Source organism: Perca flavescens, chromosome 12 (genome assembly GCF_004354835.1).
Source record: "Perca flavescens isolate YP-PL-M2 chromosome 12, PFLA_1.0, whole genome shotgun sequence".
Classification (NCBI taxonomy): domain Eukaryota; kingdom Metazoa; phylum Chordata; class Actinopteri; order Perciformes; family Percidae; genus Perca; species Perca flavescens.
This window is the reverse complement of record NC_041342.1, coordinates 8,114,884-8,130,453: the sequence shown is the minus strand read 5'-3', so window position 1 is coordinate 8,130,453 and position 15,570 is coordinate 8,114,884. Positions and strand designations below refer to the sequence as shown.

At 43.9% G+C, this 15,570-nt stretch overlaps 1 protein-coding gene across 1 annotated transcript in view; it reads right to left on the bottom strand.

Moving 5' to 3' along the window:
- LOC114565217 (phospholipid phosphatase-related protein type 4) overlaps positions 1 to 11,283 on the bottom strand; it is a 112,757-nt gene extending 101,474 nt beyond the window's left edge. The window contains exon 1 of the mRNA XM_028593125.1: positions 10,886 to 11,283. Coding sequence (XP_028448926.1) covers positions 10,886 to 10,969 — 84 coding nt within the window. The 5' untranslated portion in view covers positions 10,970 to 11,283. The remainder of the gene's footprint in view (positions 1 to 10,885) is intronic.
- Between the last annotated feature and the right edge of the window lie 4,287 nt (positions 11,284 to 15,570).

Here is a 15,570-nt window from a genome sequence, read left to right as displayed (position 1 = left end):
GATACAGACTTATATATATAATATCGTTGCTTCTGGGAAAAAAGGCCAAGCTTTAATCGTGCACTAGGTTTTAATCGTGCACTAGGTTTTCAGTTAACACGGCAACATTTCAAGAAAAGCATCAAATCAGTAAAAGCTATGTGCCAACAGTTTTTTTCCATATCAGTCATTCATCCATGAATTAGTGTATCCAATGGGCAGAAGGCAGGGAAACACTCCATCACCACCCAACACATCAGACTCTGTGAACATGTATTGTACAATATTTTCACATACAAAAGCATGAAGATATGTATCAGGCAGCTGAGAAATATCAACTTAATATGAACTGCTTTGCACACTGTGGTGTTGAGTGGGAGTTGGACTGTCAGTGTTCTCTCTATCTTCCAACCCACTGCACAAGCTGCGTCCACATTAAGCTTCCTTTGAACATTGGTTTTGGTTTTGCAGTCTGTTTCCTGGCCACAAACAGCCAATGTACGGAGTTCTGGACTGAAAGTGCAGACACTGGCTTCTAAATAACGACTCTGAACGTAGCTGATTTCCAAACATACCAGAAACAGCAATTTCCACTTCTCTTCCCCAAGCCTCCTTGCTACTGCCGTTTCTGTACATTGGTGAATACAAGTCAGGATAGCCAGACAATTAAAACATTTCAACATCATTTAAATTATGTTATTTAAATACTGAAAATAACAGTAAAGGTGCTTTCAAACAGTTACGGCTGCACCATAGGTTTTCTGTATTTTTGAAGGGGTGGCAGTAGTGCTGACACTACATCATCTGATCCTATAACCGCACATGGAGGGTTATTCTGCCACCAGCAGTTGACTTTAGTTGGGTGTTTCGTTACAGCGTACATTTTGCCAGATGTGCCCTTGTTGGAGCCTTACGTGTAGGAACAGCTGTTCTGTGATATGGAGGAAATATTTATTCATAATTCAAATTGAAAGTCCAAAGAGAAATTGAAAGTCCAAAGGGAAAACAAAGCGAGATCAAATTAAAAATATTATTATTTTTTAAATTTTCCATTTGGCTTTGGCTTTTGAATTTAATATTTGGCTTTTGAATTTCAATTTATCATTGGATTTTAATTTTCATTTAATATTTGGCTTTTGAATTTCAATTTAACATTGGATTTTAATTTTCATTTAATATTTGGCTTTTGAATTTCAATTTAACATTGGATTTTAATTTTCATTTGGCTTTTGAATTTCAATTTAACATTGGATTTTAATTTTCATTTAATATTTGGCTTTTGAATTTCCATTTAACATTGCCTTTATCTTTTGGACTTGACACATGTCAATGTAAAGGAGGAGGCTTACTGCTGAGGAGCACACTGTTAAGCATCTGTCTGCAGCTTCACCACTAGGCTGGGTCTTGTTTCACATGATAGAAAATGATGATGTAAGCTAAACACAAACCACATTTCATGCAACAACCGTGAAGTTTTCATGTAGTTACTATAATTGGGTCCGTGTTAGTGAGGACTAGATTAGGACTGGATTTAAAGCTGATTCTGGTTCCCAATTTCGCCCCAGGTGTGTCTGTTTAAAACACGACTCAGACAACTTCTCTCTTTTGATGTTATATTTAATTAAGCAACAGTAGAAACATGGGTGTGGGTAGTTCTGCTTACGTGTGTTTGTGTGTGGTCAGATTTAGAGGACGCACACACACACAATCTCAACTGGATAGTCATCGTCCGAACTGCGACCTCTCCTTTTTCTTTCTCTCACTTTTTTCTCCGGGTGGTGCGCGCGGTGTGAGGTGCGTGTCCGCGCTATTCTCCAACATGTAGCCTACTCACAACAATCACTCCTGATCGACGGCCTTTTGTACAGCCCGTGTAGACTACTTTTTCAGACTTCCAGCTAACAGCGGTGTCTGTGAGCATCACTGGCCGGCCAGCAGGGAGGCGATCCCGGCCGCCATCAGCTTTAAATCCAGTCCTTATTTAGTCCTCACTAACACGTAGGGCTGGGCGATATATCGATATTAAAAATATATCGATATATTTTTAAATGAGATATGGAATTAGACCATATCGCATATATCGATATAGTTCAAATGTGATCCTTGCTCCCATAGATATATACACAGATGTCGCCTTGAGGTTCTAAACATACGTCAAAACCGCCGCCATCTTGGAACAGAGGTCCGAAGCATTCAGATCAACGCTAAAGATGCCGGACTTTTGTACTGCTTAATTATGTTCGATAGAGGAAATGAAAAGAACAAACAGCAATGAATAACATTTAACAGGTGACAATGTGTTTTATGATTATGTATGCCGCCTTCGACCAGCAATCTGAGCTCCGGCGGCAGCGGGAGGCGGAGAGCTCCGTGGCCGGCCGCAGCGTCTCTTCCCCCGGTAAAAACACAGCTTTGCCTCGCTGCTGCGCCGGTCCCCGCTGATCCAGATCGGACCAGCCAAAGACAGAGTGGTGATCGGTAGGATCTTACACGTAGTCCAGGACGACCTGTATGTCGATATCGGCGGAAAGTTCCACTAAGTTTGCCGGCGGCAGGCGGACGGAGAGAAGCTACAGCGGGGCAGCAGAGACCGTCTGCGGCTGCAGGATCTGGAGCTCAGTGCCCGTTAAAATTACATGTAACGCATAAATACATATAGAAATAAATAGTGGAGGAATGAGCCTGGACATTTCAGTCTGTTTTAAACTTCACCTTGAAGCAGAAACTCTTTAGTTCAGAAGGGTGAAGTTTCCGTTTGGACTCAGATCTGTGAACCGATCATAATAAATATTCTTTGTATTAACACATTAATTAGTTTCTTTGTTTTGTAGTCGATAGTTCATCTTTTAGTTTACTTAAGTGGAAGCAGTATCAAGTGGAAGAATGGGACTATAAACCTAGGCTTACAGGCATGAGGCATTACATTTTGAACAAAGTAGATTATATTAATATCAAAAGCTTAATTGACCTTTGGAACGAATCACAAATATGGAGCTTTGATTTCAAAAAAGGTACTCCTGTTATACAGTATTTAGGTTTACATTTTATTGTTATTTGAACAGCTGAGCATTTAATCATGAACCAGGTGAAGAAACCGGTTTATTATTTATTTGATTTTGCAACTGTTTCTATGAAACTACTTGTGACATGTCATATTTGATTTTGGCTTTGACTGAACATTTGCTCTCACTTTGCGGAAAAAAATATCGGGATATATATCGTATATCGATATTCAGCCAAAATATATCGGGATATGACTTTTGGTCCATATCGCCCAGCCCTACTAACACGGGCCCAATTATACTAACTACATGAAAACTTCACGGTTGTTGCATGAAATGTGGTTTGTGTTTAGCTTACATCATCATTTTCTATCATGTGAAACAAGACCCAGCCTAGTGGTGAATCTGCAGACAGATGCTTAACAGTGTGCTCCTCAGCAGTAAGCTCCCCCTGCTGCTCATAAGGGGCCTCTGCACCCCTTTCGTTTCAGACCCTCCCACCAGCCTTTGGGCCACGCCTCCTCATTTACATTGACATGTGTCAAGTCCAAATGAAAAGGCAATGTTAAATGGAAATTCAAAAGCCAAATGAAAATTAAAATCCAATGTTAAATTGAAATTCAAAAGGCAAATATTAAATGAAAATTAAAATCCAATGTTAAATTGAAATTCAAAAGCCAAATGAAAATTAAAATCCAATGTTAAATTGAAATTCAAAAGCCAAATATTAAATGAAAATTAAAATTCAATGTTAAATTGAAATTCAAAAGCCAAATGAAAATTAAAATCCAATGTTAAATTGAAATTCAAAAGCCAAATATTAAATTCAAAAGCCAAAGCCAAATGGAAAATTTTAAAAATAATAATATTTTTAATTTGATCTCGCTTTGTTTTCTCTTTGGATTTTCAATTTCTCTTTGGACTTTCAATTTGAATTATGAATAAATATTTCCTCCATGCTGTGAATGTTCCTTTGTTGAGTTTTTCTATGATCAGTAACTGCTCAGTCACTGTTGGGATACTTGATATGTATTTTACTCATGGCGACTTTATGAATATTTACTAGATGAATTACTGTGCAGTACTTCCTATGGGGACTTAATGTTCACCGGTGATACTAAGTTTCTTCCTGGCATGAAGCATAATTCAACTAATTAGACAGCTTGTCTATACCTTGGTGACCCAGTTTCCTTTCTACTGTAGTAACTCATAGCAACCAATTTTTTTGATTTCACCAGTCTGGTCTGGTTTACGAGGCTAAACCAGGTTTGATTTTATGCAAACGAGTTAAACTGGCATTTGTCACTATGACGCCATCCATCCATCCATCCATCTTCGTCCGCTTATCCGGTGTCGGGTCGCGGGGGGAGCAGCTCCAGCAGGGGACCCCAAACTTCCCTTTCCCGAGCAACATTAACCAGCTCCGACTGGGGGATCCCGAGGCGTTCCCAGGCCAGGTTGGAGATATAATCCCTCCACCTAGTCCTGGGTCTTCCCCGAGGCCTCCTCCCAGCTGGACGTGCCTGGAACACCTCCCTAGGGAGGCGCCCAGGGGGCATCCTTACCAGATGCCCGAACCACCTCCTTTCGACGCAAAGGAGCAGCGGCTCTACTCCGAGCTCCTCACGGATGACTGAGCTTCTCACCCTATCTCTAAGGGAGACGCCAGCCACCCTCCTGAGGAAACCCATTTCGGCCGCTTGTACCCTGGATCTCGTTCTTTCGGTCATGACCCAGCCTTCATGACCATAGGTGAGGGTAGGAACGAAAACTGACCGGTAGATCGAGAGCTTTGCCTTCTGGCTCAGCTCTCTTTTTCGTCACAACGGTGCGATAGATTGAATGCAATACCGCACCCGCTGCGCCCGATTCTCCGACCAATCTCCCGCTCCATTGTCCCCTCACTCGCGAACAAAACCCCAAGGTACTTGAACTCCTTCACTTGGGGTAAGGACTCATTCCCTACCTGGAGAAGGCATTCCATCGGTTTCCTGCTGAGAACCATGGCCTCCGATTTAGAGGTGCTGATCCTCATCCCAACCGCTTCACACTCGGTTGCGAACCGATCCAGTGAGTGCTGAAGGTCGCAGGCCGATGATGCCATCAGGACCACATCATCTGCAAAGAGCAGCGATGAGATCCCCAGCCCACCAAACTGCAACCCCTCCCCACCCCGACTACGCCTCGATATCCTGTCCATAAATATTACAAACAGGATTGGTGACAAAGCGCAGCCCTGGCGGAGGCCAACCCTCACCTGAAACGAGTCCGACTTACTACCGAGAACCCGGACACAGCTCTCACTTTGGTCATACAGAGATTGGATGGCCCTGAGTAGAGACCCCTCACCCCATACTCCCGCAGCACCTCCCACAGTATCTCCCGGGGACCCGGTCATACGCCTTCTCCAAATCCACAAAACACATGTAGACCGGTTGGGCATACTCCCAGGCTCCCTCCAGGATCCTTGCGAGAGTGAAGAGCTGGTCCGTTGTTCCACGACCAGGACGGAATCCGCATTGTTCCTCCTCAACCCGAGGTTCGACTATCGGCCGAACCCTCCTTTCCAGCACCTTGGAGTAGACTTTACCAGGGAGGCTGAGAAGTGTGATACCCCTATAATTGGCACACACCCTCTGGTCCCCTTTTAAAAAGAGGAACCACCACCCCAGTCTGCCACTCCTTTGGCACCGTCCCAGACTTCCACGCAATGTTGAAGAGGCGTGTCAACCAGGACAGCCCCTCCACACCCAGAGCCTTGAGCATTTCTGGACGGATCTCATCAATCCCCGGGGCTTTGCCACTGTGTAGTTGTTTGACTACATCAGTGACTTCCGCCTGGGAAATCGACGACAATCCCCCGTTATCCTCCAGCTCTGCCTCTAACATAGAGGGCGTATTAGTCGGATTCAGGAGTTCCTCAAAGTGCTCCCTCCACCGCCCTATTACCTCCTCAGTGGAGGTCAACAGTGTCCCATCCTTACTGTACACAGCTTGGATGGTTCCCCCCCCCCCTCCTGAGGTGGCGAACAGTTTTCCAGAAACACTTTGGTGCCGACCGAAAGTCCTTCTCCATGTCTTCTCCAAACTTCTCCCACACCCGCTGCTTTGCCTCTTTCACGGCAGAGGCTGCAGCCCTTCGGGCCCTTCGGTACCCTGCAACTGCCTCCGGAGTCCTCCGAGATAACATATCCCGGAAGGACTCCTTCTTCAGTCGGACGGCTTCCCTGACCACTGGTGTCCACCACGGTGTTCGTGGGTTACCGCCCCTTGAGGCACCTAAGATCCTAAGACCACAGCTCCTCGCCGCAGCTTCAGCAATGGAAACTTTGAACATTGTCCACTCGGGTTCAATGCCCCCAGCCTCCACAGGGATGCACGAAAAGCTCCGCCGGAGGTGTGAGTTGAAAGTCTGTCGGACAGGGCCTCCTCCAGACGTTCCCAATTTACCCGCACTACACGTTTGGGCTTACCAGGTCTGTCCAGAGTCTTCCCCACCCCTGACCCAACTCACCACCAGATGGTGATCGGTTGACAGCTCTGCCCCTCTCTTCACCCGAGTGTCCAAAACATACGGCCTCAGATCAGATGAAACGATTATGAAATCGATCATTGACCTTCGGCCTAGGGTGCTCTGGTACCAGGTACACTTATGAGCATCCCTATGTTCGAACATGGTGTTCGTTATAGACAATCCATGACTAGCACAGAAGTCCAACAACAAACAACCACTCTGGTTTAGATCAGGAGGCCGTTCCTCCCAATCACGCCTCCAGGTGTCTCCATCATTGCCCACGTGTGCGTTGAAGTCCCCCAGCAGAACAATGGAGTCCCCCACTGGAGCCCCATGCAGGACTCCAGTCAAGGTCTCCAAGAAGGCCGAATACTCCGAACTCCTGTTTGGTGCATATGCACAAACAACAGTCAGAGTTTTCCCCCACAACCCGCAGGCGAGGGAGGCGACCCTCTCGTCCACCGGGTAAACTCCAACACAGCGGGCGCTCAGCCGGGGCTTGTGAGTATCCCCACACCCGCCCGGCGCCTCACACCCTGGGCAACTCCGGAGAAGAAAAGAGTCCAACCCCTATCCAGGAGTATGGTTCCAGAACCGAGACTGTGCGTAGAGGTAAGCCCCACCAGATCTAACCGGTAGCGCTCCACCTCCCGCACCAGTTCCGGCTCCTTCCCCCACAGAGCGGTGACGTTCCACGCCCCCAGCGCCCGCGCCTGCCGCCCGGGTCTGGTCCGCCGAGGCCCCTGACCTTCACTGCCACCCATGTGGCATCGCACCCGACCCCAACGGTTCCTCCCACAGGTGGTGGGCCCATGGGCTGGAGAGATGGGAGCCACGTAGCTTGTTCGGGCTGTGCCCGGCCGGGCTCCGTGGCAAACCCGCCACCAGGCGCTCGCCGACGAGCCCGCCTGCCTGGGCCTGGCTCCAGACGGGGGCCCCGGCTTCCTCCGGGCAGGGTCACTCCATCTCTACCTTGCTTCTTCATTGGGGTTTTTGAACCATTCTTTGTCTGGCCCCTCACCTGAGACCACTTTGCCTTGGGAGACCCTACCAGGAGCACAAAGCTCCAGACAACACAGCCCTCAGGTTCACAGAGACACACAAACCTCTCCACCACGATAAGGTGATGGTTCACGGAGAATGACGCCTAAATTAAAAAGTAGGCGACATCAGCAACTTGTGCTGATCACCGCGCAAAATCCATCTTGTATTGCAAGCAGTGATGGGCAGTAGCGTTACTAGTTTAACTACTTTTTCAATAGCATTACTGTTTTCTGAATCGAATAGCTTTTCAGTAGCTTGGTTTGTTTATTGATCCAGTAGACACAAGCTACGTTTATCCCAGCGGAGCTTTCTGGGTTTGAAGGTTAAAGTTTATTTGACCTTAAATCAATCGAGTGGCAATTGGATGCTACGCCGTCGACGAGCGGAAAAAACGCGCTGGCCGAAGCTGAGGACGCCAGAGCTCAGGACATGCTGAAGCTGAGGACGTGTCCAGCCAAGGAACAATGCCTCTCACCTTTTCAGTCGGGCGGTCAAACATTCAGTTACTAGTATCACATGTGCGAGCACAACCAAGCCCTGTTGTGAAACCTAGACAGAACGAGAGTGAGCAAGTCCCAGGGTTAGAAGTTAAGCATCAGTAGTGCTGGAGCTTGGCCTATATTAAGGACTAAACGTCAGGATATCTCAGCTTTTTCCCAACCTTTTTTTATCTGTCACTGAACTTTATGGACTGGAGAATATGATCACTGTGAAGCATATCAATGCACTCTTTTCTGAATATTACATCAATCTAGGTTGCCTGGTAATTCACTTACTTGCAGGTATGTAAAGCAACTGTCTGTATTTGTTACAGAATGAGCTGCCAGTACATTTTGATTTACAACTTTCTTTTATCTATCTAATAAAGTGGAACACTTTTGTATGTGTTTGTGTTTGTGTGTGTGTGTGTGTGTGTGTGTGTGTGTGTGTGTGTGTGTGTGTGTGTGTGTGTGTGTGTACCGAGGGTGGGTACCGGCTTTGACTCCAGTACACTTTTTCCTGCTTCCAACGTTACATCCAACGTTACATGATTGCTGGATATACCAAACTAACTTTTCTTCACTGGAGCACGAGCAGATAGGATACAGGAACATCACAACTGTTGTGTAAGTTTGCCTCTAACTGTTACCACTTATAACTTATTACGTTGATACCGCCGTTAGGGCTGGCAATATGTTGAAAATCAGATATCACGATATTCTTGACCAAATACCTCGATATCGATATTGCGGCGATATTCTAGGGTTGACAATTGGTGCTTTAACAAAATATCTTCACACTTAGATTTTAGATAAATAATCATCAGTAATGTGGACATAATGTCTAAGTGGGGAAAAGGCAAATAATAGAACAGCTAGTACAGTCTGGTAGGTTCAGAAAAGTTCATCACTTTACTGTAATGCAGCCTTTAAAGCCAGTAAAAGACAACACTCATGTCATATCACGATATTACGATATCCAAAATCCAAGACGATATCTAGTCTCATATCACAATATCGATATAATATCGATATATTGCCCAGCCCATTTACCAGGGTACCTAAAACGTTACGCGCCTATAACATATCTCCCTCACAAAAACCGAAAACCTGGCCAATATATTTATTACAGGGGGACACAACACTGAATATTTTAATGTATTTAACAGTCTTTCCCCTAGGTTGACTGCAGCAATCAAAAAAAACAACACCTGCTTCGACTTTTGACTGTTTTGCGTTAGATGATTACTGGATATAACGGTAACAACCAAACTTGTTTGGTCTTTCGCTGGAGCAACAGCGGATTGCTTACATGGACATCGCACGAGAGACGAGACAACGCCGTTGTCATTAAACTGTGGTGATACCATGCAATATCGTTGACGAAAAAGACAACACTACAATGTTTTCTCTCTCTTGCTCTCTCTCTCTCTGCACACACGCATACACACACAGTCCGGAGCTAAATGTGAGATTTTCTCTGTAGGCTACTTGCTCCGATTCTGCTGGTTGATTAACGCAGATATGTGCTGATTGGCTCTCATAACAGGCCGGATGGGTAGCACACCGCCATGAGTCCATGAGGCAACTGTCTGATTACTCCACATATTTAATGTGAAATTTTGTGATTAAATTCTGAATCTGCCACATTCTCTGTCAGGTAAATACAGTAGCACAATGTCTTCCTCTGATGTAGATGTAGCCTACACTGTAAGTCAGTAGTAGGCTATACAGTGGAGGTGCATATTAAGTGGTTTGGGGTCTTTCTTTAAGTAATTTTGGGGTACAATTTGGTTTTGAAGAATTCTACAAGTAGCAATACCACAGGCCAAGCAATCGGCCCGCTCCAAACAGGCACAATTTCAACGGGCACTGTACCAGTTTAACAAATTGAAACCTTGAATTGAATATAAAAGGCACCACTAAAAAAAATTATGATTTTTTAACTAATAGAAAAAATGTCTGAGTGTCTTTCGCGATATGTTTATTGCACCAGTTGATATCGCGATGACGATAAAAAAAAACGGTATATTGGGCAGGCCTAGATGATGATAAATTGTTGTTATTATCATGAAACAATGTTTCATGATAATAAAGAGGCGCGATTTACTTCATATGCTGTGTACTTGTGTTACATTGTTTGGGTTACATAACAGTGTTATAACCAAAAGATATAGCCTATCCTGGGATTCATTCAAAACTTTAATTTGTTAAAAAAAGTAACAAATAAATATTTTTATATTTCAATGAAAAAGAAGATCGATTTTATTTGGATAATCGATTAGTTCAACCCAGCCCTAGTTGAAATTCTGTAAGTGTGGCATTAAACCTAAAGGTTCATATTTGTGTCATTCACAGTCGTTTATCAACAACACTGTGGCTGTCAACCAAGCTGTTTTTGACTGATTACTTCAAAGATGAGGCACTTGCATTTAATGGACAAGCTGTATAAAACATTGCATCCTGCCACACAAAACTGTTGTATACACAAGGAATCCTAATATCATGTGGAGACTGCAGTGTCACTGGCTGCAGAAGGAAAAGAACAGGGTAAACAGGGACTACAGGAGGGGAATACAGATGCTCAGTATCACTGCTATCAAACTGCACCATTACAGCCAGGCTGGCTCTCTGGCAGAGGATAGCCTACAGTATCTAGAATGATAACTTCATATTTATTAGCATCATTAAACCTGATAGTGGTAGGCTATAAGTGTGATTGCTTGCATCCTTAAACCAGGTGACCAGTCAGCCAACCAAATCAAACAGACAGCAGCCTGCCAACCAGTCACTTCCATTTGCACCTCTGTAGGTAGATAGATAGATAGATAGATAGATAGATAGATAGATAGATAGATAGATTTCACCTCTACAAAGTAAAAGCACGGCAGCAGAGTGACGCTGTCCTTGGTCTCATTCCCGCCTTTCAGCCGCTCCTTCGCACGAGACATCACGACCGGCAGGTGGTCTCTCCCGTTGCCGGGAGACAGGGAGCTGTACTTAATTCCCGTCGTAATTTTGGCGAAATTCCGACAGTTTGGTTCCCCCACCAAGCCCTTAACGGAGGACCTCCATCGCCTGGCGAGGTGATGCCTGTAAATGGGATTTGTCCGTGGTCGCCCCTAAAATGCGGTTTTTGGGGGTTCAAAAAATGGTGCCAGCGCATGACTGGCACGGTCTTCCCCAAAGCTGTTCGCCCTGTGTGCTGACATTAAAACTCATCGTGAAAATGAGACCGACGTTCAGAGGAGAGCACCTCCGGTCAGTAACGTTTCAGCACTCACTCTGCTCTACCTCTGCTGGTGCTGCAGAAGGTCAAGTTAGCTACAACAAGCAGCTACATTTCCTGTCATGACTTTCAAAATAAACGCATTTGTCTATTTCTCCGCACTGTTTCCTATGCAAACAATAATTCCACTGGGCATTTTAAACGTGTGAAAACCTTAGTGGTATAGTAACTAGATTTCCAAAGGGGCTTTTTCTTTCTTTTTTTTTATGTTTAATTTATACTACAAACATTATAACCACATCTGGTCTATTAGTGCTAATTCTGGTTAACTTGACGCTGACAGCAGGTGCCAGGCAGTGGAGGAGATAGCCTAAATGAGAATATGTTAACAACGTCTCACTCTGCACCAAATTCGGGAAAAATTCCTTTTGTATTTTCAGTTTTAACATACTTTTTATGATCCACAGACCTTGCTGTGTCACTGTGAACTATTTTTGCTAAAGTAAATACTTCTTGTGAATTTTTCACAGTGTGGTCTAGCTTATGCACAGGTATGCCTACTGACATTTGGAAAGAAGAAAAGAAAACATAAGATAATAGATATAGATATATTATTATTTTATTTTATTTTACTTATCTGTGTGTGTGTGTGTGTGTGTGTGTGTGTGTGTGTGTGTGTGTGTGTGTGTGTGTGAGCTCTGTATTGAACGAGGACCAGCAATGTGCGGGTAAAGGGGGACGGGGGTGGGAGAGGTGGGCAGATGGGTGGGTTGGTAGGGGTGGGTCGATATAATCAATAATAAGTACTGAGGGAAGCATAGTATATAAAAAATAGAGATGAAATTCTGATTTTGATGTAATTTTGAAATCTGTCTTTATCGATTTATTTTCTTTTTATTTATTTTTTCATTCGTTGTTTCGCCTTTATTTGATGTATTTCCTGGAACCAAATTATGATGACCCACAGAAATTAATAAAAAGAAATTCAAAAAAAAGAAAAAAGAAAAGTAGACCAATTCAATTCACCTCCTGGGTAACAAACCTCAGTCGCCTACATTTAAAAAGACTGAAATGTGTCTGTAGCACACTAGGTCCGATTGTTAGCTATCTTGTTCTCATGTTCTTTAATAAAATATTTATTGTGTCAAATTGTATTAATTTTTATTTCCAATTGCCCCCAGGTCTGGCCTCTATAGGCTTTTAAAAATAACCTAGCACTCTCTGCATAGCTAGCAATCACTTGCAGTTGATTTCTAATTTGGACTAATGCAGTGCCTTTTTGGAGTGGGCCGAATCCTTGGTCCCTGTCATTTTTTTCCTCAACAAAACTTCCTTTAACTAACAGCGTGTGTTCCACCTTTGCTGTTTGAGGCTCCCAGACCGTGGTCGGGAAGCTCAGGGGAGACGTTCCCTCCAGGGCCGATGCTCTGGCAGCATTAACTACAGATGAAACCACCGTGTCTGCAGAAGTCTGTTGTTTCACTGTTCACTGTTAACTCACTTTACATTGTCTTGTCTATGATACTCCCGTAAGCAAAATTACGAATCCCACTATGGCCACGCCAAGAACCGCCCTACGAAGCAGCTCGATTGGTTGGGTTAAGGTTAGGTTTGGTTAAGGTTAGGTTTGGGTTAAAAAGCAGCACCATTGGCACGGGCACAAGGGGACCACTGGTGTTAATAAAACACTTTATTAAAACTCCTTAAAAAAACAGGTTTGGTTAAATAAAAAAGAAGACGGGGCTGTTTTAAAAAAAACGACCAGATATTAAAAGGAGGTTAAAAGAACCACTGGAAAGGAAGGACAGCGGGAATTTAAAACTTTAAATAAAAGTTCAACTCCACAACTACTCCGGTGTCTCTCCCAGAGAAATATAAAATTAAAATATAAGAAATATAAAGGTAAAAAAATAATAATAAAAAATAAAATAAAAACACCCACATGCCTACAAACATATATACAGTCATGTAATACAAAAAATTATAAAAAGCCTGGTGTCCCAATATAAAATAAACTCTATTACAATCTTAAAACCATGTTGGTTACATTAGTGCAATTTTAACAATTGGTCTGGGGATAGGACCTGTACATGTAAGCATGGACGCCTGGCCAATACTAGTGTGTGAATGCTATTGAAGGGCGGGTCTTGGCGTGGCCATAGTGGGGAAAAAAATATTGCCTCCTATAACATGCGATTCTATCATGTGTGGCGCGGCTAGAGATTCAGTGTGTCCCCTTTTTTTTCGTCTAATGGTCACACATCCAGGTAGCGATGTTGGCAGGGGGGGGAGCATGAAGCCTGGCTCAGCCTGCTGGGGAAGCCGCTACAGCGCACAGAACGGCCGGAGAAATGTGGCATTCATGTGGTTCATCTAACGTTTTTGTGTACGATTTGCATGTAGGATAGACAGAAATCACTTTTTTGGCGGATGATCACTTTTTGGCACGACACCAGTAGCCGGTCAACCGCGATCAATGAGCCTTCTAGGGATGTAGCAACTCCCCTCCGCTGCTGTACTGCGCATGCAGGAGACACTCACACACGCGCACAGAGATTCCTCGATTTCTAGTTAGATTAGATTATTTTTTTATTAGATTAACTGTTCCTTTAACACCACTTTGCCAACCAAGGATTAGGGCATGGCTTTCACCAACAGAGTGATTCGTCTTCTCAATATACAACCTTTGGAGGAAAACCAAAACCAATTGATGAGCATGATGTCAGATGTGTTCTAAAAACCTACTTTCCACGGGTAGATCGCTTGAGTGTGTGTGAACGCCCCCCTTTCTAGCACAACAGAGCCTCATGATGCCTTCAGGACACACACGGACATAAAACAGTGCCATGTTGTGGCCTGAGGGCTCTGCCTACAATATGTTGTCAGTGTGGAGACAGACTGCTGGCAGCCTAAAGTCCTCTCAGTTCCTTCAGCTTCACAGTGGAGTGTGACAGTCAGTAGTTGAAACTGATATGAGCTTCAGGTTCTTTAACTAAAAACTGTATTTTTAAAATAAAAGATTGTGTTTTCATTTGCAATCTATACAAAGTGCAAAGTTATTTGACAGGAGAGTCATCTAATTGTATCAATGGTACTAACTTAAATATACATCCCAACAAATTAGGGGTTAGGAGTTAGAAAATCGTAAAATTAGACCTCAAATATTACCATGTACCTTTTTCACTTGAATGCACACAGAACAGAATAGAGATATTGTTAACACTGTGCTTTTCCAGGTCCTTGAAACTGAAGCAGCTGAATGTAGTTCAGCCATCATTCATCTAACTATAAATTGAGGAACCATTGTGTGTGTGTGTGTGTGTGTGTGTGTGTGTGTGTGTGTGTGTGTGTGTGTGTGTGTGTGCGCATGCGTGCGTGCGTGCGTGCGTGCGTGCGTGTGTCCCACAGTACAGCATTACAGGCTCTTGTGCTCTCCAGCATGTAGTTTTGTTGTCTGCGTTTGAATCATATCTGTATATGCAATACGTACATGAACAAAGTAATGGGAACGTATTTCCTGGTTATCAGGACAGGGTTCATCATGCCACGCATACATCACATCTCAAACAATGTCACCGGTTAATTCAGTTACCACTTAAACCGTAACACCAGAGACTCCAGCCCTGTCTCCCCCCGAAGCAGGAAAAGCTAACACTAAGCTACTGTAAGCTATTAATTGAGTTTCCTTTTAGCAACATACTCAGCGAATGTAATTCGGTTTTTATTGTGAAAGATAAGAACGGAAAGAAAGTCTCTGGTAAATGCTGTCTTTGTCGAGTAATAAAGTTTACCGTCTGTACGGTCTATGGTTCGGACAGCAGCCTCTGTGTTGTTGTAACGTCCCGGTGTGTAAAAACCTTAAGAAAAGAGCGAGTCAATAAGTGTATAAAGTAACATAGCTACATTGCAAGAAATAAAAAATCAAGTAGAAGTAAAGTGAATTGGGTTAAAAAGTTTATGTTGCAAAAACAATGAATTGTTGACTGAGTTGTACATAATTGTCCAGGAATATTGACATAAGACCAATTAGGTTGTTTGAGTTCTTTTTAGAGAAAAAAAAGTGTCAGGGGATTCCTGCCAGCCATTGCACAGCTTCAGCAGCGTCCCCAGACAGACATGTGGACAGAAATATGTGTATGCGTTCCAGGCAGCGCTCCCAACTTTTGAGAGAGGGACGGGGATTAGCTTCGGAGCGAGTAGCAACTCCGGCGTTGGAGACGGAGAAACAAAGTGTCTCCCCTCTGCTTTCTGACCACAGTCGGAAATCTGTAGCAGGAACCGTTAACTCTCTCTTGATTTCATGTTTTTTTTTTATGGAGAAGG